Below are 25,567 nucleotides of genomic sequence, written 5' to 3'. Positions count from 1 at the left end.
GGAAGTTGATCACAAAAAGCTCAGATCCTTGTGGGTTCAAGGGAATGGTGTAAATACTCTTGGAGGATTAAAAAGATTATCCCACTTCTTTCTGCTCCTCTGGAATCTGTTTTTGTGCAGATGTATTACCAATAGATTCTTTGAAAAGGATGATAGTTTTGCATTTATATTTCACACCTCAATGCTGTGGTTTCGGTGTAGAAACAAATGATACCGCTCGCAAACAAATTCTATGGGAAAATTTGTAAAGCCCTACGAAGCCCTGCAAAAGCCCCGCGGCCAAGGTAAACCCGCCAAATTGCTTCAAGCCTATTTTCTGCGCAGCTGGAGCAAAAACGATAATTTTGGCTTTGGAAATTTGCATTCGCTCAGTAACGGCCAATGAACAGTACGGGTGCCCGAATCATGCACACCGTGCAATTACTGTATACAATATCCATTACAGCATGGCATGATGGATCCATACGAACCTATTGCCAGTCCGATCCTGTTCCAGCAGCTTAAGAATGGACTTTCCATCCATGTCTGGTGGCGTGTCCAGTCCCGCAATGTGGAGAATCGTGGGAGCGAGGTCAATATTCAGCACCAGATGAGGATTTCTGAGGAAATGCATGCACATATAGTTTATTTTGTCTGCAACAATGTCAAGACTAGTATTGAATGACTTAAGAATAAAGCCAGAACCAATTAAGATTTACTCCAAGGAACTGAGAGAAAGAACACAGTGAGTAACCGAGAAGTAATAACAGTACATTCTAAACCTTTTGCAACAAAGAGACAATGTAATATGCAGGCTAACCATTTTAGTTGATACTCACACTGCGCCTGGCTCCACATTGGGTCCTCTCAGGAAGAATGGGACACGGATATCAAAATCATAAGGCATAGACTTGCCCTTGACCAAGCCGAACTGACCAATGTGGTAGCCGTGGTCTGCCGTGTAGATGATGTAAGTGTTGTCCAGCTCTCCAGTTTCCTCCAGCATGTCAAAAACCTGCACACAATAACGGACTGTGTAAGCATACATGGCAGACTAAACAAACATTTAGTCTAATCACAAGTAGGATTACCTTTTGTACAGAGTCATCCACAGACAAGAGAGTTTGCAGCCGTTTCCGATGCAGGAAGTTGGTGAACTCCATGTGGATTGGTCTCATTGGGCCCGTGTACTGCATGATCCAATGTTTGTCCATATTTGGGGCATAATTGTAGCTGGGGGTGCTGTGAGGGCACAAATAAAAGAAGAAATAAATAAGACAGGTATGAGTCAAAACTGGATGCGTTTAATAACGACGGCGTGCCAGTTAACGCTGTGTATTTCATCGTCTCTTGCGGGAAAGAGAGAATCTTTTTGCACGATGTACGCATGTGAGATATCAGAACACGAAACACCTACAAGATGCCAAAAAACACCTGTCTGCCACTTTTCACAAACCGCTGCTCACTAGCAGGTGTCACAATTGTCCAGTGGGTTTGACACGAATCCACGGCCGCTCTGTTTGTTGACGGAAATGTCTTAATACTGAGCATGTTTTTCCACACCTCTCTCAGACCATCTCCCCTTCTCGCACGCAGACGAGAGGCTCCTCGCTCCACTGCACTGCTGGCACATACAAGTGGTTTGAGGGTTGGCACACGCTTAAGAAAATAATAGGCCCCAAAGTGAAGTTTGCACTAACTCCTGGACCAAACTCTCAATAAGTCATTTCCATTTGAAATGAAGGAATAACAAGAGTGGATAAACAGCGGTACGAAAAGAGAGGGAGCTGTGTTTCAGAGGTTGGAGCTGAGAGGAGCTGCTCACCTGTAATGCTTCTAAAGTAGATACTGTATGCTTTGGATGCACGATAGTACATGATTTATTTGCTTTTGCATGGGCTAGTTAATTGATCGGCCCACAAGAATAATGAAATTCTTGAATTAGATAAAGATGAGTATACCTCCATGCAATAAAATTTGTTACGTCCGATTAAAAAATGTATTAATTAATAATGACTGAGGTTTGTGGTTCCAATTTGTTTCTTTTATTCTCTCTATTTTGTGTCATCCTTTTGCTAGTTGGCCTCTATGGGTTTAGACAGCCTTATCCGTTTAATGAAGATCTTTGCTCATTCTCCATGTAACCGTTTCATTGGACTTGCATTATGTGTCTCTGTGCTCTCATCTCTCAACTTTCCTGCAAGATCGCCGACAGTGGAGCTCGAAGTTCGTGGATTCCCTTGCCGTCTGATCTCAAACTGTTTGTTGCTCCCTGTCCGATCCTCTTCTCTCTCACAACACTCTAATCCCCTGCCAGTACACCAGAAACCTGCCACCTCTGAGTCTGGTTCTGCAGAGGTTTTCAGGTTTCCTCTGCTTGTTTATGTGGGATTGTTGGGTTTTTCTCTGTAAACATGCCACGAGATGGCTTGGTTGCAATTGGGGGTTTGTATCTGGGTTATATAAATAAAATCTAATTAAATAGTCTTTTTCCTACTGACTACATTTATTTGTATTTTTTAATTATATACACAAATATATTTTTTTAAGTTTTATGTTTAAAAGTTTTAGTTTTTGTTTTCCATAAAAACATTTTAATGTTTTAAATTGTTTTAGCTGGCTTTTAACATCAATTTTACTTCGTTTTGTACCCTTTGTATCGTTTTACCTCTGATTTGTAATCCACTTCTGTTCCTCTTAATCATCACTTAGAGTCTATACTTTAAATTTCCATTCTTGTCTTTTGTTTTTTCCGTCTTTCTTTTATTATTGAACTGAATCTTCCTGTGAAGTTATGTGACTTGTGCCAACCTGCATGGAAGATGTTACATAAATAAAGTTGATAAAGCTGATTGATTGTAATTATAAAGTGTAGCGTGTCCCTAGCCATGCGTAAAGCTTTTGTACTGGATGTTATATTTGCAGAATGGCTTGTTGCTCCTTTGTGTTAAAGTTGTTCCCTTTGTGGTATATGCAAGTATCTCACAAACCATACCTTAAATGAACAGATTCCAGCGTTGAATAAGAAGCCGGGAGTATCAAGACTTTGATACTTAATGAAGACCTGCTATGAGAGCTGCTTTGCACTCACCGACTAAGCTGCCTTCTGCCCTCGTCTCCTCAGGCCTGCTTTGTGAGAAGGGTGAACTCTTCACCCACTTAGCAGGCGGTCTAATAAGCCCCACAAAGGGACCTGTCTCTGGGCAATGGGCCACCAAGGTAAGGGGCCCTGAGCACCAGGGAACCAGGAATGCAGAGGTCAGTGGAATGAAGCCAGTCCATAGGCGAGGTCACACCTGCCACCTGTCACACACAGGTCTGCTGGATAACAGCGGCAGGTTGTTCATCCCAGAATGCTTCCTGATCTTGCAGAGATAGTTGCAGACACACGCCAAGATCAGTGATTCTCCCTGGAGCAACTTGTTGAGCTCTGACCAGAATAAGTGCAGTCACTTGCCACGAGACACGCTATTGAGAAACCACATCAAGTCTACGGCGCTTAAAATAAATTGCGAGCTTGGCTTACATCTAAGAAATGGTGCATAAACACCTTTGGCGAGGAATGTTAATGACATTAACATCAAGTCCTCCCCTCGTACTGCTGCTGTCAAAAGTACAGACACTTCTTTGATTTATGAGGCGGCGAATACTTTACTGCCACACTGTCTCGTCCCACTTCTCCGCATTACACATGAGCTCCATGCGGCATCTACTGCAGTGAGGAAAAGAGTCCCACCAAATAGAGGTGCAAAATCCCACCAGCGGATGCCAAACCTACTTGAATCCACTAAAAATGGAACAGAGTAACAACATCCATGTGATAAAAGAACTCAGCACCTGCTGGTGGAAAAAGGCCCAGATCTGTTTTAGAAATTTATAGTCAACAACAAACACCCGTCCATGCCAACCACCTGTCCTCTCCACAGTAACCACACCACTCATTCCACACGCAGGGCACCTACACACAATCACCGGGGCAACCCTTTCAGTCGCCCGTGGGCCCCAGCTCCACCCCCGTCACCCGGAGGCTCCGGCTAAAAATAAATTAATAATGTCACAAAGGGTGTTCCAAAGCACACAATGCATTCCTCTCGTCACAGGAGCCGCAGGGAGAGACTACTGATTGATATGGACAGGGTCAGGAAGTCCTTTGCGGACTACACTAAGGGGGAGGAAGGGCTGGACGGAGCGAGCTGGGATGAGAGAACCGAGACGACAGTGAGAAACATGGTGGTGAAGACAAATGGACTGACAGATACAGAGATATACAGATAGACGGACAGAGGAAAGGTAAACAGAGGGGAATGTTAAAGGGGGAAGAAAGTGAGAAGAACCTTACATCTAAGTCTATAAAACACCAGAACACTCTCCCATTCAAAGGAGCAGGCACCCTGGGAGCCCAGTGTCGGGGCCACAACAAGACGGCAGGGCACGCTGCCAGTGGAGCGACCCGGAGTATCGCAGTGCTGCCTCGACACAGTGATGAGTTGTGGGAGGCCAATGTGGGCTTGGCATGAACACAATGCTCGGTAAAAAAAGCCATCCCCAATCTTCGCTGTGGTATGTGCCCCAGCTATTTTTGGACGATAAATCATTTTGATTTCACGCTCGCTGTGTCTTCGGTTTGAGTAGCCTCCAAGCAACCTGTCATCTCTGGGGATTGAGGGCTGTGCATAGTACGATAATGTTAGATACAACAACTCATAAATACTCCGAGTGGTTTTAAATGGGAAATGTCTAAACTTGAGCCTCAGGCGCCGATCTTTCTATTGTCTCTACCGCTTTATGCAACTCAGGGTCACGGGATAGTGCAAGATACTGGACAGATTTACATTATCATACGAGTGTATGTATGCTTGAGTGTGGACCGAGATGTGTCACTGAACTTACATGTGCTGTGAGGCATTTGGGAAGAACTCTGCATATTGTGGCGCAGAATCTTCAGGGCCGTGCGGAGCGGCGTGGCTGATGACCATCATCACTGGGCGGTGAGGGTATGCCTTCTTGGATGTACGGAAGAAGTTGACGCTGTCGTTGGTGATCAGATCCGTGAAATAATCCTTGCAAAAGGGGAGAGCAAAAGAAGAGCGTTTAGTGCTACATTTCTATAAATGAAGATTCAGGAACAACACAAGCTTTGACAAAACTCGGTCAAATCGGCATCGCCCTCCTTCATCCAGTCGTTTTCAAACACATGGAATCGGACCAGAGGGGATATGAAGTGAGGCCACCGAGTACACTACAGTCCCAATCTGTCGAGTCAACAGCTGGCAGCTTGCCTGCGGGTGTGTAAATGAGTGTGCATGCTTGAGTCTGTGTGAGTGTCTACAGTGTACAGGCTGTTGCCTCATCACTGAATCCCTCCACGACTGAATGTGACACTTGCTTAATGGCGAGGAGCCTGGCGCTCTCAAATGGTATGTTGTTATGACAGCTCCATCCTCTGCTCCTCTCTGGGCTATCCATTCTGTTACTGCTACTTGGCTTCAATCGGTTCTATTCATCCCCCCCCCTTCACATGCCCGCTTTCCTCTCCCTCTCACGAATTTCCATGCAGAGATCAAGGAATGCACAAATCAGAGACAATATCAAAAGATTTCAGCTTGGGGCGATACAAGCTAAATGGGTTCATGTGAAACACTCCTCAGGTCTCACAGTTACAATCAGACAGCTCCTGAATGAAAGACACTGTAAAAGTGTCCCAACAAACAACACAGTGGAGTAACTTTTTATCAAATGCTTTTCTTCACACAAACAGAAGTCGGTTCTGATCTTTTTTTCCCCGAGTTGTATGGCAGGTCACACCCTGAGCTAAAAATCACAATAGCATTTGCCAAGTTTCCAACTGTAGATAAACCATTCTACCTGCATTTGTGGTGTGCTGCTGCCGTTCAAGGCTGGTGTATAATAAATGAAAGGGAGTGCCAGGGTTGAGAATGAAAGGGTAAAAGGTGATTTCCCTGAAATGTCAGAAGTGGGTTTGGCCGATTCTTCCTGTCTCCATTCATAGGTTTCATAGCCAGGACAGATTTAATAGCTTGGCAGCTGCACATGCCCACGGAGGCTGATGATTATGTGCACATGGCGAACCAATGCCATGCTCTCTTGAGTTGCCAACCCAGTCAAAATCCAAGCCGCTGCTGCCGAGGGCTCCGGTGGGTCAAGAGGAAGCAACAGTGTCATGGGGAATGCCTGGCCAGCGGCTATTAAATAGTCACGGAGGTAGAGAGCATCACTTTTCTCTCTGAATTATGAGTGGTAATCCCAAAATGGGAAACACCTTCCATCCATTCCCCTTCATTGGGAATTTGTAATTCTTGTGTTCTAAAAACCTACAGGAAATATTACGGCTTGGAAGGTTTTCAAATCCAAATTTCAGAGTCGTCTGATCATACATTAGTTAAATTGTCTGTTGGCTTCAGTGCAAACATCTGGCCTGTTAACTACGCTGCTTTTATGGCAGTTATTGTCATGGAAATTCAATAAAAGGAGAGTATGGATTGGATCGTCAATCTAAATATTTAAAAACAGATCTTTGATAAAACATGTTAACCTCCATGAACTCCTCTCCTAACAAATGGAAAATAAGAGGAGACGTAATTACATGAAATCATTGAGCGAGTGCCTCATCTAATCACAATGACTTGACGTGCCAGGTGCACTCTGTGCAGAATATCCTGACCTTCTCACCCTGTGTAAATCTAAAAAGAGTCGCGGTTCTCCTAGTGGCAGCAGGATGATGGGTTTTGGCAGCAAACAGCAAATATTGTGTCCATTTGGTTTCAAACTGCAATCTGCTGACCAAGCCCATGTCATATAAACACCTTGGCCTCAGCCTGTGGGTAATTTTACACCTCAGTCCAAGTTGGCAGAGGCAAAGCGGTCCAAACATTTGTTTGCCCATCGTTCGGGGGCCAGCCTCGTGGATTTCCAGGAGAGTGCAACCTGGGGAGATATTGGCATGGAGCTGCGAAAACAAACTGACAGCTCCTACAAAAACAGTTGGGGAAGATTGATGACGGATGCCATTCAGAGCCACAAAAAGACAGTGTAACCACAGTGTTCATCTCCAGAAGTTGACAGTGGCGGCGCAGAATTTCCCCTCTGCATTTATTTATTGCAGTATCGAAGCACAAAACTCTGGAAATCGAGTAGTGCGACACTAGAACGTTGAAAAAGGCAGAGCAAGAGACACAACACAAGTGGAGGATGGTATTTATTACAAGGGAACAGCTTCTTCTAACGATGTGCTGGATTTACAATTTCAGAATATTGAGGAAAAGTGTGTCTCAATAAAGGGAGGCAACAAAAAGAGGAGACGCCACTTCTGCTGAGCTCAGTCCCTTTAATTCTCAGGAGAGAATTCCTGCCAGCCTGGATCACAACACAGTGATAACTGAAGTGCTTCAATGTCTGTATTTATACGTGAGTGGAACCTGCAATTTGTCAGGCAAAGTCTTTATATCCAGCCATGAAGGGAAAACAAATTAGTGATTGCGTTAGCGGCTCCTTTTCTTTTTTTTTTCTTTCTTTTTTTTCAAACAAATACCTTGAAGAACACATACCTTTGCATAATCAGCACCATGTTTCTCCTTGTAACCATTCCGGCAGACAGTATAATTATAGAAGCGGGAATTTTTGATCAATCCAACCCATTCGCGCCACCCAGGAGGGATGTAGCTGCCATTATACTCGTTGAGGTACTTGCCGAAAAATGCTGCAGAAGAAAGAAAAAAACAGGTTTAATGTGCAGGCTGTCAGTGCATGTTTTTTTTGTTTGTTTCTGTAAAGCTTTAATAATCTTGTGTGCGTCTGTGTGACTTTATCTGTGCGTGCGAATGTGACTCGTAACTTTTTTTTGCCCGTTTCTTTTTTCCCCGGTTTCACTGACGGCATTCTGGGATAAGCTGGGCAGGGAGCCAGCCCATCCCAGAGAAGGCTAATTGCAGACTAACGCATCAGCTCGAAAAACCACAGGCCGTGCTGCAGCCCACAGGACCCCACAGAGCTGCCCAGCGCAACGCCTGCCCATCACTCACAGAGACACTGTCTGATGAGACAAGACAGCAACCTGGCACGCTCCACGTGTTTGCATTTCTCACAGCAGACAGCCAGGCAGGCATGGCGCTTACTGTAAAAATGTACATTGACGACCACGTGAATGTACAGCAAGCAAGAGGAGATCTCAGCTGACTGTGACGGGCAGTTTTGCTATCAAAAGTGAGAAGTGCCTGTGTTTTGGGCAAGTGCTTGTAGTCGGGATCGGTCTACACAAGTCTACTGGTGCCTCAGATTCAACCCATTCTGCTCACTATCAATAGATACCTTAACTAAGAGCAGTATGTTCATTATCTTCACCTTTCATTTAAGTAAATGGATGCTTTAGATGTCCACATCTTCTCAAAATATCTCCTCTATTCTGCTTCAATCTTCCTATTTTTCAAATGAGCAGACAGATTTAAGGGACAAAACAGTAAAAATCAGGTCAAAGTAAGCCCACATGCACTTATATTAGAAGAAGAATTTAAAAACAAAGCTGGTTTTATTTCATGCATAACAGAAACCAATTTCCATATTGAGTCACAATTTTGCAATGTCCTCATAAAGGCCAAAGCTAACAGTCGCCACAAGGGGCAGGACAGAGAGAGACAGCAGCTCTCCAAACATTTTCATTCACGGCTGAAGTAATGAGCAACAGATTTCTAAACTTTAATAACAATTGCAAGTACATTTGTTACTTTCAAACCAGTTCAAAAAGAAAAAAATGGAGTGCCAGAACACACCTTTTCCAAACATGCTTCTCTTTTCTAACTTTGAGAAGAAATCACAAGTAGTAGGTGGGGGTGAAACTATTGTCTTTTTCTTTTTTTTTTAATCAGACCATACATTCTCATCACTGAATTAGTTGCAGATTAATTATAATAGAAAATACACTTTAATTCACAACCTATTCGTGTACCCTATTAGTCTGTATAGAAAACCTACCCGTTTTGCATCTTTTGTCTATGGCTCTCAACAGCCATAAGCCTGTGTATCTTATAACGTGAAAAAGATTCATCTGGCTTTCAGCCATAACTTACAACTTACTGTGAGAAAAAAAAGATGCATGAGAGTTGGGTGTTGTGGTTGAAACCTTGTGAGGAAGCATTCTTTTATTTCAAAATGCTTCTCTCCCAACAGAGAGACACAATCTAATACAGCTTAACCACTTATCCATGTGCCGTCACCAACCTGTCCTGTAGCCTGTGTTGTTGAGGTAAACGGCGAAGGAGCGCGGCTCGTGCTGAGCTTGCCAAGACGGGGAGGAGCAGTTCTCGTTGTTGGTGTAGGTGTTGTGGTTGTGGACATATTTGCCCGTCAACATCGACGATCGTGACGGGCAGCACATGGGCGTGGTGACGAAGGCATTGGTGAAAGTAGTGCCGCCGTCCTCCATGAGCCTGCGGGTTTTGTTCATCACCTGTAGAGAGCCTGAAGGAAAAGGTGAGACAGTCAGTGCTGCGTGTTGTGCTAATAAACAAGAAGTACTGCCTTCTGTAAAAATGATAATGACTTTTTTCAACAAAGGTAATTGTATTTACTTTGCCTCCACCTGTATAAACACCCTTCTGTCTATTTACATTACGTTTTCAGACGCACTTCTCAAAGACACAATAATTATCTTTCAGCCGTTGACAGACCAGATGGCTATTCAGGTCCGGCTTATGGCCTCTATTTAATATTTAATGTGGAGAGGAAGGTCACAAAAATCCTCATGCAAATAGCAAAAGAGACAAAGAAGAGGCTTTGACTAAGTGGAGAGAATAAAAAACATAAAAATGTGAGTAAACTGTGTACAAGACTTTGTTAGGGGGGAAAAAAAACCAGCGAGCCAATTGAAAAGTAAATAGATTCCACAGATTTCCAGAATGTATGCCAGCCTTACCCAACTCAACATCCTGGTCGTCTGTCATGATGAGGATGATGTTGGGACGGATATTTCTGCGGTCTCTCTGGATGCGACCCCTCAGCCCCTGAGCCCTGGTGGTGGTGAAGGCCCAGCTGCCTGGAGCCCAGTCCAGAGACAGGAGGACCAACCAGGGCAGCCAGTGAATCAGCATGATGCCCGACACACAGCAGGCTGCAGGATGGATCGACGGGAGGATTAATGGGAGGGAGAAGAGGACCAGCCAGGCCACTCACTCACTCACGCCTGTGCAGCTCTCGCAGCCGTGGTGGACTGTGAGGAAACAGAAGGAGAAAATACATGGAGACATTAGAACAGAAAGCGTGAGGAAACCTGAAATAAAAGTTGCCAATTTTGAAGAAGCCAAACAGAGAATTACATTATACCCTCAGTGAGACAGACTCCCTGTAGGAACATTTAAGCACATTTACTTCAGATAAATTGTCCGCATCTGGTTGCAAATCAAACCAAAACATAGCAGTTTATCCAAATACTGAAAAGCCAAAAAGGATTCCTGTGAGCTTTATCCCTTGAAGATCCACCAAGAAAAACTTACCCAACAGTTCCAGCATCTGTTTTGTGCAGACTGAAACTCCATTATTATCCTCACCTACACACACGCAATACTAGATCACAGTGATCCATTACAACAAGTAAAATCAAAGGACAGGAAAACACAGATCTCACCTCAGAAAATCCCCCAAACCTCATATTTTTCTAATTCCTCATCATATGCCTGCACTTTCCGTCTTTCTGCGTCAGACGACACACACCTCACACATGAAAACTCTTCATCTCCACTGGAGAGCTGTTGTTCGGCTAACTGTGCAAGGACCACGCCATTGGCTGTCGGCACTCAAACACCCACAGACACTTTCCAACGTGAGCCAATGGTGGGCCACCTTCAACCTGTCACTCAAAAGTCACCCCCTGGTGAGTCAAGCATGACAGGGGGGGTGAGCGAGGGGGGAGGGAGTTAGGGGTACTGGAGGCGGAGAGAGGGTTCCGCTACATTAACCCCAGTGCCACTATCGGCAATCGCAGATTACCACTGAGTCATCCCAGCACATTGAGGGCCCGTTCACACTCACGAAGTCACTGCTGATCCCAAACGGTCCTCTATATTTACAGACAGTGTAACTATATTCGACTGCTACCTGCACTCAGATCTTCAGAGGAAGACCTTTTTTCAATTCATCCTCCAGTTCGTTCAGTCCAGTTATGCTACTGTATCATGGAGAAATACCTTAAATGAGCAATTGAGATAAAAATGCAATTCTGGTGCCAATCATAAATTAACTTTGAGAGGGAATGCGTGTGTAAAAGAATGGCTTATGGCTGTGAGATGAACCATGACGCTGTAATAATGAGCGCTCCATCACCGCCTGTGAAAACGTGCCTTCTGGACAGCAATCCCACTGAGTGGCACCATACTGCTCCCTATTCTGAGTTAATGGCCTAAAAACAAAAGACAGGTCTATGACACCTGAGCCTGACCGAAACCCACTGGATGGCCCTCATTTCCACAAAGGGGCCCCTCAAAATCAGTAAATAGGACCTCTAACCAAACCCAATTAACGTTCATGGTGGCTGGTGCATAATGGAAGTAGCTTTACATAACTGTATTAAAGCTCTTAATAGGTTCAAATCCTGAGGACTTGTACACTTAATGCTTCAATTTATGCTTCCAATTATTATTTAGTTTGTCAAATAACGTAAAGATGAATGATTGTGAAACTTGGGAAATTGATGTTACAACTTTTTCCCAGTCATGAAACCCCAGAAAGTTTAGTTTGGTGAAACTGTATTTTGACCTAGTTTCTCTTCAACCATCTGGCGTGGCCAAGAAATTGCATTTTGATCCCTTTGAGGGTCACGACCCCCAGCTTGAGAACCACTGCTGCACCGTAATGTTTCTGGGTTGCTCTGGCTCAGTTGGTAGACCCAATCTAGGTTCCAATCTAGGTTGTAGGTTTCAAGTTATAGGTTTAATCCCCCATCTTGCCATGTCCGTACATCAAAGTATTCCTGAGCAAACACTGAACCCAAAGTTGGTCCCAAAGACGGGTGAGCACCCTGTATGGAAGCATCACCATTGTGTGAATCTGCAAATATGAAGGATCATATAAAAGTCAATTCAACACGTCGCTGAAATATAACCACACTGTCAAACTGTGTTTATGTGACTTCTAGCCTGTTGCCACTAGGTACGACATAATATTTACTGAATTAAGTAGAATATGATTTGCTGACCATACAATTTATTTTAAAATACCAGATTGACAACGCCTTTTGTGTGAACACTTCCTGTCTGGCTTAATCTCTTCTGTGAAACTTTACACAGCTGTTTCTGGTGGAAACACAAGCAGTGGGTTGAATGACTGTTCGGTGTTACCAGAGAAACATTGCAGGTTTGGTCCTCATCCTGCCCTGTCCTTATTTCGAAGTGTCCTGCAGTGAGACCATGAACCCTGAATGGACGCCTCACATCGCAGCTATCGTCGTGATAAACAGTGTAAACACTGCTATTCCTCCATTGATTCGCTGTGCTCCTGGTGTCAACTGACAAATTACCGGAAAGTTTTATCTGGTGGGGTGTATCAGAACACTTTTATAAACAAAACCCTACACTGGTATTAGTGGATGTCTAGTATCTCTCAGACATCAAATCCACAACAAGTCACTGTTGACCCGAGATTCCTCCAGTTAGCTTCCAGATATAAAAAGAGGTGCTTCAGATAGAGGTTTGAGAGCACTTTGGTCTGTCCTGTGCTGTAGACGAGCAGTGTCTCGACTTAGCCAGCCAGCCCAATCATCGTGACAGCCCTGTGCAAACATTGGCGCCGTTTGGACAAACACCCCTCCAGTGCAGGGTGGCAGAGTGCACAGAACCTCGCTGTGAATTACACACACAACACAAACTACTGTGCAAACACATGGTGACACGCAGACGCTCAGAAGATACTCGCACACACCAAAAAAACACATTCTCCTGCTGCGTCGGTCCAAGTCCTCCTACACGAATGCGAAGGCATCCCAGAAACAATAGAATCAACCCATCTCTAGACAAAACTCGAGTCTCCATTTCGGTCAAGCTGTGGAGGACCCGAGATCAGCTGTAAGTCAGTCGACCAGCTCGTGTGATGTTAGCACCCAACGCAAACTCAATTTTACATGCCAATGATTCCCGGCAATAGTCTCTTCTTGTGACTTCGAGAAAACAGACAAGAAGGTTCATTGTGGTGTATGATACAAACCTTGTGGCGCTGATGAGGTTAGCTACAGTGGAATCAATAGCTATACTGTCTGAAGCGACTCAGACCGCAGCGTTAATAAAATACCACACAGAGCAACCAATGGGATTGTAGGCCATAGTTACGCACGCAAGATTTCCCCCTCCTCTTTCTTAGGGATACTTCTCATCCTAACTTAATTTCACCTGATCTACTTTCCTCGCGAGGTCATCTGGAGTTTGCTTCTGAGGTTTTCTAGCAGCTCCGTGTCTCCATGGATCATTCGATAGCTTTCCATCTCAAAGTGATCCATCATCAAAGAAAGTATTTTTTTTTATGTCACATCCTCACTCTGAGGACTTCCTCAGGTTAATATCACATATGGAGTACAAAGCTGCCAGAGGAAATGACCAGCTAATTGACAAGGCCAGATAAGCAGCTGCTGTTTATAATGCTAAGATGAATAGATTACATTAGAGTGCCTCTGATTCATATGAGAAAAAAATTAGGAAGAAAAAAAAAAAAGAGGATTGATTTAGTTTTAATTCAATTTTGGTGTATATCTCCCTGACATTTAGCAGATATTTCCTCTTTGCAGAATCTTAGTGTGAATAAATAGCTGAGCGAAGTGACCCAGCAGCAGTTTCTGCCTCAGACAAGTTTAGTGTTTATGAGAGGGTAATGAGTGCAACATTTACATGGTGTCAGTTGATGGTGAGCATGGAGTTCACATGCAACACGACACACTCCTCAACTTCATCACACAGAAGACAAACTGGCTGCTCTGCACATCTAAATTCCTAACTTCAATATGCATCAACAGCATGTATATTAAAGCATCTTAAAGGTCAGATAGAATGTAAACTGTTCAGACACAACAACTGAAACGCCTCTGTAATTACTGCCAGTTTGCCAGGATTAACTGTAAAGGATTAGCTGAATGAGATCTGTGTTTAAGCCCGGTCACTTCTGAGTGTTTTGTTTTGTACACATACTTAACAAAGCAGTGGTATTCAGGCTTCCTAGTTATAATCTTACTTAGAGATGAGAGGCTGCAGGAGAAGTACCTGCAAGGTCAAGACCTAAACACTGTAGCCAGTACCAGGAAGTATATAATTACTAAACTTCTAATATAAGTGAATATTAAGTGAAATTTGAATGTCATTACACAGTTGGCTTTTAATTCCTTCTTATTGTTGGCTCTGCTTCTTTCTTGACTGCACTCCAAGTGCGTGTTCCAATGTTTGTGAACTCCGTTGAGTGAGAATAATGTGTCATGCCATTTTCATAAACCCTTCATTTTTGAATGAGTCATTTATTTATGTCATCTAGCGTGATATAAGCAGAACAGGCTGCTTCTATACATCTGTGGAGAAGACAAGAGGTCTTTATTCCTGGACAGAGTCAGAGGACTAGAGAGCACATTGTTTCTGCTTCCTCATTGTTTTGGAGGATTAGCACTAATGACCCTTTAAATGAGCCCCTTACTGTACCCATCATGGTTCAGCTGGGGGAGGAATATTGGGGATGGATGGAAGGAACGTAAAATGCCCAGGGGTTCAAAGGACTGAAACAAAAAGGCCACTATGAAGTTTTCAGGCACACAGCTGCCAGATACATAAAAGATATGCAATTTTCAGATTAATGACCATCAACGCCAGGGGCTTTTAGGACACCTCAACACCCTACTAATCTTCACTTTCATGATAGTAAAGGTTTTTTTCCTACTATACTTGCAGAAAACAGCTCTTTCACTTACTTGCCTTTGGCACATGCAACATCGCTCAGTAATTTGGTACGGCAACATAGACAGCTGTGCTTTGTGCAGCGAGTAAAGCTGAACATAATAGAGTGGCTGCTTGTGTAACCATGCAGGGCAGCAGTATTTGGCTGGTTGGCAGAAGTGCCCTCCAGTTAGGGCCTCAAACCACACACTCTGCTGCGCTCTGACCCTCCTCCGACCCCAGTGGTGATATGGCTTTGATGGTGGCTTGTTTAACCTAACCTCAGCAACCTGAGGCTTCCCACACACACGGGTTAAGAGGGAAAAGTCGGAGGGAAGGAATGAGCGAAGGGGGCTCAATGCAACGGTACGAAGGCGCAAAAGTCTTGTAAAAGTGAGGTTGTGATTGGCCTCGATATTCATTTCAGCAATGGCAAATAGGCTGCATCTGGCTCCGGTTTCGTTCCGTCAGCAGCAGTGGTCTATACATTTATCAGCTGTCAGTGAAAAACAGCAGATGCACTGAGAAGACACATAAAAGTCCTGTAATGTAAAAACACAAAATGACATCATGTCATCTACATGTCTCTGGAAGAAAAAAGCTGGTCCCTCAATGCAGGTTTGCCTACTAAACAGGATCTTGCTAAGAGTTAACATACAGAGTTTGGAGGTGAAAGGGTTCACGTTCCCAAAACAAGATGCAAGTCAAACACAAACCAGATGCCATGCTCCTTCTAAAGTAAATCAGTCATTCATAAAAGGCCTTGCTATTAAGGACAATGGCCGTTTCAAAGCACCTCAAATCCCCCCCTAATTCCAGTTCATTCTCTTTCGCGCTCTCCCTCTCTATTTGCCCAGCCTATCTCAACTGCGGCCAAGTCAGAGAAGGACAATGGCAAAAAAGAAGGGAATTAAAGTCTAATAGCATAGTTTGAATTCAGGAGGTCATGTTCGGACTATAGACTGGCAATAGGAGTTCTAGTCATTCAGCATACAGTCATTACCACGGGACGACTGTGGAAAGCAGGAAGTAAAAATTACAAAGCAGGAATAACATGTTAATCTGAAAGCTGATCTAGGAAACAATGCAGATTAGATAACAACAGAACAATAATGTTTTGGTTTTTTTGCTTCAGACCAGTGACATTTCTCAGCGCAGTCTGATTGCACTCTCCACTTCAGAGAGGGAAAATGATTATGGCAAGGTTTGTCCAAATATTTCTGTAATCCGAGGGAATTTAGCTGGTCTGCTGCCATGAGGACTGACGAGGGCCTTTTACACTGAGGAGGGCCTGTGTGGCGGCCCACTCTGCCCGGCAGGCCAAGGGCACCAGGCTGTTCTCACCAAGACCGGCCCGTCAGCCACGCTCAGCAGACTAAAGGAGGGCTCTGTCCCACTGCAGTCACTTGGCTGTGGGTAGGCACTGGGAAAAGACTCTAACCTTGGTGTTTTCAGACTCTTAACTCTGCTGATTTGTTTGACCAGAAATGCCTAAATTAGTGTAAGATCTACGACAAAATCCAGCCAGAAAACCAAGTGCGCGGCAGCGAAGAGAGCTAACTGGCGCTTTGTTCCAACACATTTGTGGTTGCAGAACTCTTCACCTTGACAAACACAATCAGTCTTATCAATTCTAAAACTCTAAAACACCAGATGTTTAAGCTTACCATCTATTTGTGTGCCGAGTGGTTCGGGTACAACACTGGGTAATTTAATGAAGAAGAATGGCCTTGATTCAGTGAAATGTGAACCTGGGGCGAGTGCATTCATGGCTATTAGTTAAACCCCTCGAGTTCCTCCCAGACCTGCTAACAGACCCTTTGTAGTGCCAAGGCTGCAAGGCCATGCCATCAATATTATGCATGCATCATAATGTGTAATTAAATGAATCCTGGTGTAAAATACTTCAAAGTGAGACTAACTCACTGGCCAAAACGCAGGCTGTAGGAAATCATGAGGAAGCGTTGAGCACCCCGAGTCGGGAAATGATCAAAAAACACATAAGGTCATTTCATAAATGGGGAAAGTTAGCTGTATTTATTTGTGAATGGGCGTGTGCGTTCCTGGCCTGAAAGCGGTGAGCCTTTAAACGTTCATATCCTGAACGACGGGCAACCTTTGATCCATTCTGCATATTCCACCAAAAACCTCATGCTGGTAACACTGACAAATTGGGCTTAGTGTCAGCTGGTGAGACTGGAATCCCTCAAGTATGATCATTATCATTACATTCGGTGCCCTGTTGAGAAATAAGGATTTTCAGAATGGCTAACTTCTGCCCCTGCTGTTTAAAATTAGTGGGCAACAGTAATTACTGCAGGAAGACGGAGGTATCTGATGGATCAGCCAGAACTATAAAGAAATATCTGTAGTGACAAGAAGAACAAGGTCTCTTGCACCAGTTGGTTTGACCCTCATAGAACCCTGATCTCAACATCACTGAGTAAGTGTGGGATTACATGAGGAGAGAAAAGGCACAGAGACAGCCAGGAGGGCTCGCTTTCCAAACGAAGTTCAGTTTTACAAGTGGAAAAGCACATTTACCGTACGAGGGGGTGAGGGAAAGGGTAAGTGTGGGGGGTGGGCAGGACAGAGGTCAAGGGAACGAAAGGGAAACCACTCCCCTGATTTATAGCGTGATACGAAAACATGGAATCGCAATCAGAGGATCAGCGGCCGCAGTTATAGGATAGGAGCCCAAAGCAGCAAGCGCTTTCTTGTTAAATCTATTCTGAGCCATGGATGGAAACCATTAAGCGATAGGCAACCCCAGATGAATAAAATACAACACATTTGTATTCCTCCAGCCACTTTCTTGTCAAAACCCACACTTCCATCAGAAACACTCCATCAGCTGCGGGAGCTCCAGAGAAAGTCGGAGCGAGAGGGAGGTGAACATAGTGCACACTCACGGGTGGCTTTGTCTCTTTGACGCGTCAAATATACCCCAGATAAATTATCCCTTTTACCACAAAAGAGAGCTATGGCAAATTGCTTCAATGGATTTCCACTGAGGTAATTGTCAAGAATAAAGAGACCCACTTCTTTTCCATGAAATCAGCAACACGGTGGCACACAGAGAGAACGAGAGAGAGAGAGAGAGAGAGAGAGAGAGAGAGAGAGAGAGCGCGAGAGAGAGAGAGAGAGGGGAGCTTATGTGCCAAGTCTGATGGATGTTTTTGGTTCAATGTGAGAAGCGCGACATTATGACTTTTCTTGTATAACATGAATGTTGACAAGGGGGAAATAAAAGTTCTTGTCATTAACTCTGAGATCAACTAAGGAGTTTGGTTAATGAGCAGTTCACGGTGAACAATCATCCATTGGTCTGCTCCCTTTGTACAGACTTGTCAGAGCAAGTCATTGCAACTTGCACTGGAGACTTGGATCGTTTTTATATCGGACTGACTTCCTGGAGGGGTGGTAAGAGAATGGTAGACAATCAGATAAAAGCGCAAAAAGCTTTAAAATTAGATTAATTTTAGCATCACATTATTGTAATAAATATGATGTTTTGCAGACAAAACAAATGTCAGACCATAAAATTTATTTTCAGATGTGTCGGTTGCAGAAACTTTTAAAGTGAAAATCTGGAGCAGTGACAATTCCTGCTGAAAATCAAAATGATAGCCTTTGGCCCTATTCGTACAACAAAGTTTTCAAGTTAAAACAGGAAACTTGTTGACTTTTGGGTGTTGTACTTTGCTTTATTTTGACTGGAAAGTGTTGTGGAGATCGAAGGGATGGATCCCCTCTGCTTCATGCAGCCCCGCTATACAGAGTTTCTTTTTTTTTTAAATCACATATGGAATGAAAATTCAATCCTCCTTCATAGCAACGAAAGTTATTTCACCAGCAGACCAGACAAAATATTTCAAATAAATGTATTTGAAATCCAAGTAAAACAGAACTGTCACCTCTCATTGAATCGAGAATGAAACTCATATGATTAACTCCAAGCTCTCTGCAACAACTTCAACAACCATTTAAGTGTTTGAAGTAAATTATTATTTTCAACTCTCTACCCACTCACCATTTTTTATCAGATTTCCTCTCATTGTTATCTGAGTCATGGAAAAAAAATCCCCCCTCCTGCTTTCATTACAAATCGCACCCTGTGTATCCTGACTAAATACTGCCTTTTTCCAGGCCATGCTTAGAAATACTCCTAATGAACTGCAGACTGATACACACAGATTTAATTTAATGTAATTTAACAAACGTTCCTCAGATGATGTGATTACAATATAAATTAATTATAAATAGTAATCAGTGAAAAACATCTCAATTCCTTGAGGTGGTGGCAGCAGCAGTAGCTCAAAGTTGAGTGTGGCGCGGCTACTGACGCATGAAACTAAACACCCCGAAAATGCGGAGCATGTGTAGACATATTCTCTGGGAACAGTAGACAAACATAGACCATGAGAACCAGCCTGTGTGACCCTGAATGCCATAAACAAACCTCTCCAGGACTGTGACACACCAACCTGATACCGGTCATAAAAATCTATTCATCTGATTGCACCTGTGCCTGCTCGGCACTCCTCTCGGTCCGTGCCCGTGGGCATGTATGAATGAGTGTATTTGGATATCATGCACAGCCTTGTGTGTGTACTAGTCACTGACTCAGTCCGTCTTGAACACAGACAGACACGTAACCTGTAATTTGTACGCAGGGGAGCTCTCCTTTTCCATTGCTTCAGGCTTAGTGTGTGGCTTTCCAAGGCATGCACCAACGTCATACGTAATTTAATTTACTTGCGCAAATTCCTGATCTAAGTCCATTGTTGAATATACAAAATATGATATTTGCTTAAAGACAAATCAGCTTAGGAGCCATAAAATGGTAAGGTTACCCATTCCTTTACACCTGAGCCAAAGTTAAAGGAATGCAGTCAATACATCATCCCAACATGTTCGAGAGATACCAGCCAAACTGTGCTCAAGTTGCCGAGGGCAATTCAAGAAAAGCAAAGCGTAGATAATGCATGTCATGCAATGCCAGACCTTTTCATTATGAACAAGGTTGGTTTGCAAGCCGCTGTGAGATACAGACATTCGGCATCCACATGGCCAAGTTGGGCCGATGACGGGAGGGAAAACAAGACCAGAGGCTACCGGCCGCACATGGGCCGAGTCCACACATAGAAGTACACACAGGCAGAGGAGGGGAACACTGGCAGAGACTGAATGTGTTTGCCCGCTCCAGGGGAGAAGCAAAGAAAGGGAGCAGAAGAGCTGAAACAAACGCATGCTGGCTTCTATTAGTTGAGCTGTAGAGTGGGATGGAGGGGTGAGGTAACATATTCATTCCCCCCCCCCCCATCCATTCCAGTCCCTCCAACCCTCCCACCCCATTATCTCCATTCTGGAAAGGCGGCGGATGAAAGGGACAACCCCCCAGTGGCAGCACTTCTCCCTCCAAACTTACGCCGACGCATTCTGACGGCTGCTTAATTGTACGTGATACAGGCAAGGTCCTTTCTCTTTCAAATCTAAAACAGATTGCTTCTCCCTGGGGAGGGGATTATTGGACAAGAGAGATGACAAAGCAGGGACAGTTCAGCCCTCTGGGAGGTGGAGGACCGAGGGGGTAAGCTTGTGTATTGTGTATTGTGTGTGTGTGTGTGTGTGTGTGTGTGTGTGTGTGTGTGTGTGTGTGTGTGTGTGTGTGTGTGTGTGTGTGTGGCTTTTTTCTTTTAAATGTTCGTCTTTTGTACATCACTGTGTCACAAGAAGATTACGTTTGTGTCCATGTGTTTCAAATGTGTGCGCACGTGTGGATGACGACCGAGAACGTGTGCGCATTACCCAGCAACAGGATCACAAAAACTTTTACTTTCTGTTGATCTTTATCGCACGTTCACACCTCCCTCTCTCACATCACGGCTGCTTCTTTATCTTATCCCACTTCCACTTCCCCCTCGGTGTCTCTTCTGACCCAGCTCATTCTTGTTCCAGGCTTAAGCCCACGCTGCATCTATGTGCAGTGACATTTAAACAAAAGCTGCTATGGACATCACAGAGAAAACCCATTAAAATCCCCACTCTTTCACTCAGGCTTTACTCATTAATGTGCATTTATAGTTATTAGAAGCAAAACAACATCCCCTCTTCCTGCGTAAGCTCTCAGACAAACACTGCATGGCCCGACAGGGAGTCACTCCTGGTTTTTCGACAGATAAATCATCTACTGAATCTTTTGTTGATACTGCATATCTCTCTTCTCTGAGTAGTCATCAACTCAGAAGCTCAAGACAAAGGAGAAGGAAGCCGCACAATACAGTAAAGCGTTGAGTATACGTCTGGTTCACTGCTCTTTTCAAAGTGTGTTCAGCACGAGATCAAAGATTTGAGGATGAGGAATCCTGTTCAATGATGAGCTGGATGTGATGTTTGCATAGCCTGACCTTTCCTCCTCAAATGACATCCTGAACAAACACATGGGGCGCTATTGTGAGCTCTCAAATCCCCCAAAATAGACTTATGTAGCATAGGCATCCAGATATGCATGAAATACCTCCCCAGAGATACGTCCTCAAAAGTCAAGGACACATTCAGGGGTTGTAATGCGCTGGTGGATTGAAACAACATGGCAGTGTTTGATCAGTAAGGTCAACAAAGGAACTGAGAAAGTGGCTGACTCATCTAAAGATAGCCTTTTTGGATCCTACATAAATAAAAGCATGCCAAATGCTCACTGTTCAAATACTGGCCATTTGCAGTGATAGAACTGTGCAATCTACTTTTGCGCTACTATGCAATCAGAACAGTATGAGGAACACTATCATTAAGCTGAAGAGATAAACAAGTGCTGCAGGAGAGGGTGGTTTAGGAAATTTTTTCTTAACATTGTCACACACAAGAGAACACACAGAAACTAGTCCTGTTGCGTCACTGTGTTGTTTTATTCTGATGAAAAGGTAAGCATGTGTCATTGCACTAGCCTTTGAACAATGTTTGCAGAGGATTTGTTCATGTCAGTTCATGCATTGTCTTCCTGTCTTCAGTGCTTTTATCCCAAACACATCTCAACTTGATTTAATCACACATAAGTGTTGTCTTAGTCATCTGCAACAAGGTCTTCTGCAAAGTTCTGTGTTTTACGGCAACAGCCAGAAATAAGACTTCTGTCACTGCAGGGTCAAGCCGACCCCACAGTAAAATGTGTTCATGATAACACTCAATGAGCAGAGATAAAAAAAATATGAGATGAGTCTCACCAAAAGTCAGTGAGCAAGACTTTGATTTGGAGTGAAGCAACTTTTAAAAAGCTTAAACACAGAAAATGTACGTGCAACATTCACTGTTCCTGCACAAGAATTACAATAGAACCAACAATCAGTATAGAACCTGTTGCAATAAATTACATTTGACTGATTGTCCCTAATTCTTCATGTTCTCTCAGATTGTGCTGTAACTTCTGGTCTGGCTAAAACAAACCCTGGTATGATAGCTGCAGGACTGCGGTGCATCTGTGGAAGTGTGAGCACCGAGTCAGCTTTAAAAGTAGTCGGCCGTGTTTTGATTAAAGCCCAATGGACGTCTGAATGTTGCTCAGAACAAAGAGCTGTAAGCAGAACAAACACAAGATGTGACAGACAATGGATGCGCATAACTGTGGGACTTCCTGATGCTCTTTTAGTTTTATCTAAACATTTCATAGGCTGTTTGTGAGTTCTTAGCTGGTTTAAAAAAAAATAAAAATAAAAATAAAAAATCCATCCACAATGTGACATGCATGGTGTTAAGTTTAGGTGTGCATCTCCTTTCATCAAACCCAATATATGAATGCATTTTCTCCATATTCAGTCAACCTACTGCTTCAAATGCCTTTAACCTCCTAACTGAAATGATGAGATGACACATCTGGAAAGTCTTTGATTCACTCCGCCTGGCAGTTGAAAGATGCACGTGTACTTTTGGTACGGTTTGTACAAATAATGAAAACCTCAGATGCTGTCTCATCTTTTTCCTTCCTAACACACAGACACTCGGCGTGCTTATCAGAAAAAACTACAAATCACTTTGGTTATTGCTCTAACACACAGACACACGCATGCACGCACACGCGCCCTTCCAGAATGGATCCAAATCATGGCAAAGCTGCTACTGGAACGTTTGTCTTGGCAAGTGTCTGCCCCCCAGAATCTAATTATTTGCAGCAGCTGCTCATACTCTTGTTTGTAGCACACTGAAGCTACAACAGTTTAAAAGATCTCTTCTTTTTTTTTTCTTTTTTTTTTTTTAACCCCCAAAGCTGGCAGGAAGCCCCATGTTTTCAAACACCCTAAAGCTTCTTTGCTCTGGGAATGGCAATCAGAAACTCAATCTAAACACTGCCGGGGACAAACTCAAAGTGGTGGGTGGATTTATGGATCAGCTTGTCAATATTTAAATAGTTTAGAGTTCAAGTTCTCCACCAAGCCTCGACACTTAGTAACACATACTGGCGCTGCATTGAGGCAGGTATTTTACACCAATTACACCTGAAATAGGCAAGTTATAGTGAAATAGACCACCGTGTGAGTTTGCTATTTAGGAAATCCAGGTCAGAAGGATCATTTCTAAACTTTTGATGGACTTTTAGGGGAATTAATTGGTCCAAAACACTATAAAGAAGAAATTCAATTTCTTTATGTGGACTTTAGAATACCTTATTAATCCAACGACATGTACATGAATAAGTCTCCAAAACTTAAAGCAGCAGTCATGGCAACCAATTGGAGGTTAAGTTAAATACTTCAGGTAACAAGCAGGAAGTGTAGCTACGGCTGGTTTACCAAAGTAAACACAAATCCTCACAACTGCAGCTTTCACCCATACAACCTCCTCTAAGCCCTGCTGCTGTCCATACAGCCTTTCACAGCTGCACAATCTCCATTTGCAAACACCTCACACGCGCACACAGACACACACACACACACACACACATACACATACACACAGTGCCTTCAGCTAGGTATAAATACTATACATCATATTCCCACTTCACTGGCAAGTCTCCCTTCTCACTTGACTTGAGTTAAAAAGCCAAAGTAAGGTGCACATTCCCCGAGTCTCTGCTGCTCTGCTTCGCTTTGACAGTTTGTCCGGAAAGAGCTCTTCAGCAGCTCATCCATTTAGCGCACACTGACACGATCTGCCAGGAGTGCTCTCTGAATGGAGATTTATGAAAAAACTTATCTGGCCTTAAGTGAGGGAACATTAAATGCCACACTGAGTTTTGGGAATGTCGAAAAAAAAATTGCATTTTAATTTCCTACTACTTGGAACTGACAAGGGTAATGAGGAATCTATTTGTCTTCAGTAGAGCTTTTTAAGACTGACAACGATTATGATGCAATCAGAACAAAAACAGAAGGAATTCCTTATGATGTACACTTCATTTTTAAATACACACATCACTGGAAATTATGCGGCACAAGTTTTAGATGACACTAAACTTTTGCAAATTTAGAACAGCTTTCATTCACTTTCCGTTATTCTGCAATGGGGAAACTAAAATTTAAAAAGATTAATGCTTATGGATTGGAGAAAAATGACATTAATGGAATGTGCTGCCTTCTAATCCTTTGAGACGGAGGAATTTGCGACGGAGGGAATTCCTGTCATTCAGGGGGGAAACTATGAAGTCCTGCACACACACACACACAAACACACACACACACACACACAGTGCGCTGCTGTACAGGCAACACAGGCTGACTGCAGAAACAGCGCAGCTCACCACCACTACAAATCCCTGCTTAGGGACTCATGCTCCTGACTGTAAACTGAATCACACATTTCCTACTTGCTGAACAAACAAGCACACAGTGTGGGAAAAGGGTGGAAAACAGTAGAAAATGGAGAGACAGAGGGAGAAAGTTGTGCAGTACCTGTAAAGCAGGAGAGCAGAGTGCTGGCTGAGTGAGAGGCAAGGCTAGGATTCCTCTCTTGCTCTTATCCTCACGTTCCTTAACCGGATCTCCCCTCGCACATAGAGAGGTTTGCGTCTTGGAGCTGGGACTTTGGGTTGAAGAGTAGGGGGGACCACACAGCTCCTGGAAGACAACCTCTCTCCTCTAATCCTCTCTCCGATGTGATGACACTCTCTAACCTCGACCATCTGTTGAAACACGTCCCGGAGCAGTCAGCACCACGCTGTGTCAAGAACCCCACTCCCCTGCCCAATCACAGACCGGCTGCTGGGTGGCTCCTCGCTGCCAGGAGGCAGGGACAAGGACAGAGCACAACGCAGAGGGAGACACACACACACACACACACACACACACACACACACACACACACACACACACACACACACACACACACACACACACACACACACACACACACACACACACACACACACACACACACACACACACACACACACACACACACACACACACACACACACACACACAGCCAGTACCACCCCACATTCACACAGACACTCTATGAGATGGGAGCAAGAAAACCCCCAGTCATCGTAACCTGAGAGCCAGAGTAGGAGGACAGGGAGAGTGAGAGGAGTGGAGAGAGGAGGAATGGGAGGGGAGCGAGTAAGTCAGCAGGAGAGAGAGGAAAGTGTAGGAGAGAGCAGGAGCGTGTTTGAAATTGAAAAGTAGAGATGGACTAGAATGAAAGAATGTTTGATGCTCTGTAATACTTTTACTGGGAAAGTGACAATCCCTGAA

The 25,567-nt window shown here is 43.8% G+C and overlaps 1 protein-coding gene across 4 annotated transcripts in view; it reads right to left on the bottom strand.

The window, feature by feature from the left end:
- sulf1 (sulfatase 1) overlaps positions 1–25,097 on the bottom strand; it is a 40,743-nt gene extending 15,646 nt beyond the window's left edge. For all 4 annotated transcript variants that reach the window (XR_013936410.1, XM_080490033.1, XM_080490035.1 and 1 more), the window contains exons 1-8: positions 24,764–25,097; positions 9,905–10,198; positions 9,211–9,450; positions 7,545–7,696; positions 4,870–5,039; positions 1,071–1,221; positions 819–994; positions 471–599 (exon numbers count right to left, since the gene is read on the bottom strand). Coding sequence is in view for 3 of the 4 variants with exons in the window: in XM_080490033.1 (XP_080346159.1) it covers positions 471–599; positions 819–994; positions 1,071–1,221; positions 4,870–5,039; positions 7,545–7,696; positions 9,211–9,450; positions 9,905–10,079 (1,193 nt within the window). In the remaining variant the exon portion in view is untranslated. The remainder of the gene's footprint in view (positions 1–470; positions 600–818; positions 995–1,070; positions 1,222–4,869; positions 5,040–7,544; positions 7,697–9,210; positions 9,451–9,904; positions 10,199–24,763) is intronic.
- Positions 25,098–25,567: the final 470 nt, after the last annotated feature.

This window comes from Lipophrys pholis, assembly GCF_963383615.2.
Source record: "Lipophrys pholis genome assembly, chromosome: 20".
In the NCBI taxonomy this organism is placed as follows: Eukaryota; Metazoa; Chordata; class Actinopteri; order Blenniiformes; family Blenniidae; genus Lipophrys; species Lipophrys pholis.
The sequence above is the reverse complement of the archived record's forward strand: the minus strand, read 5'-3'. Positions and strand labels throughout refer to the sequence as shown.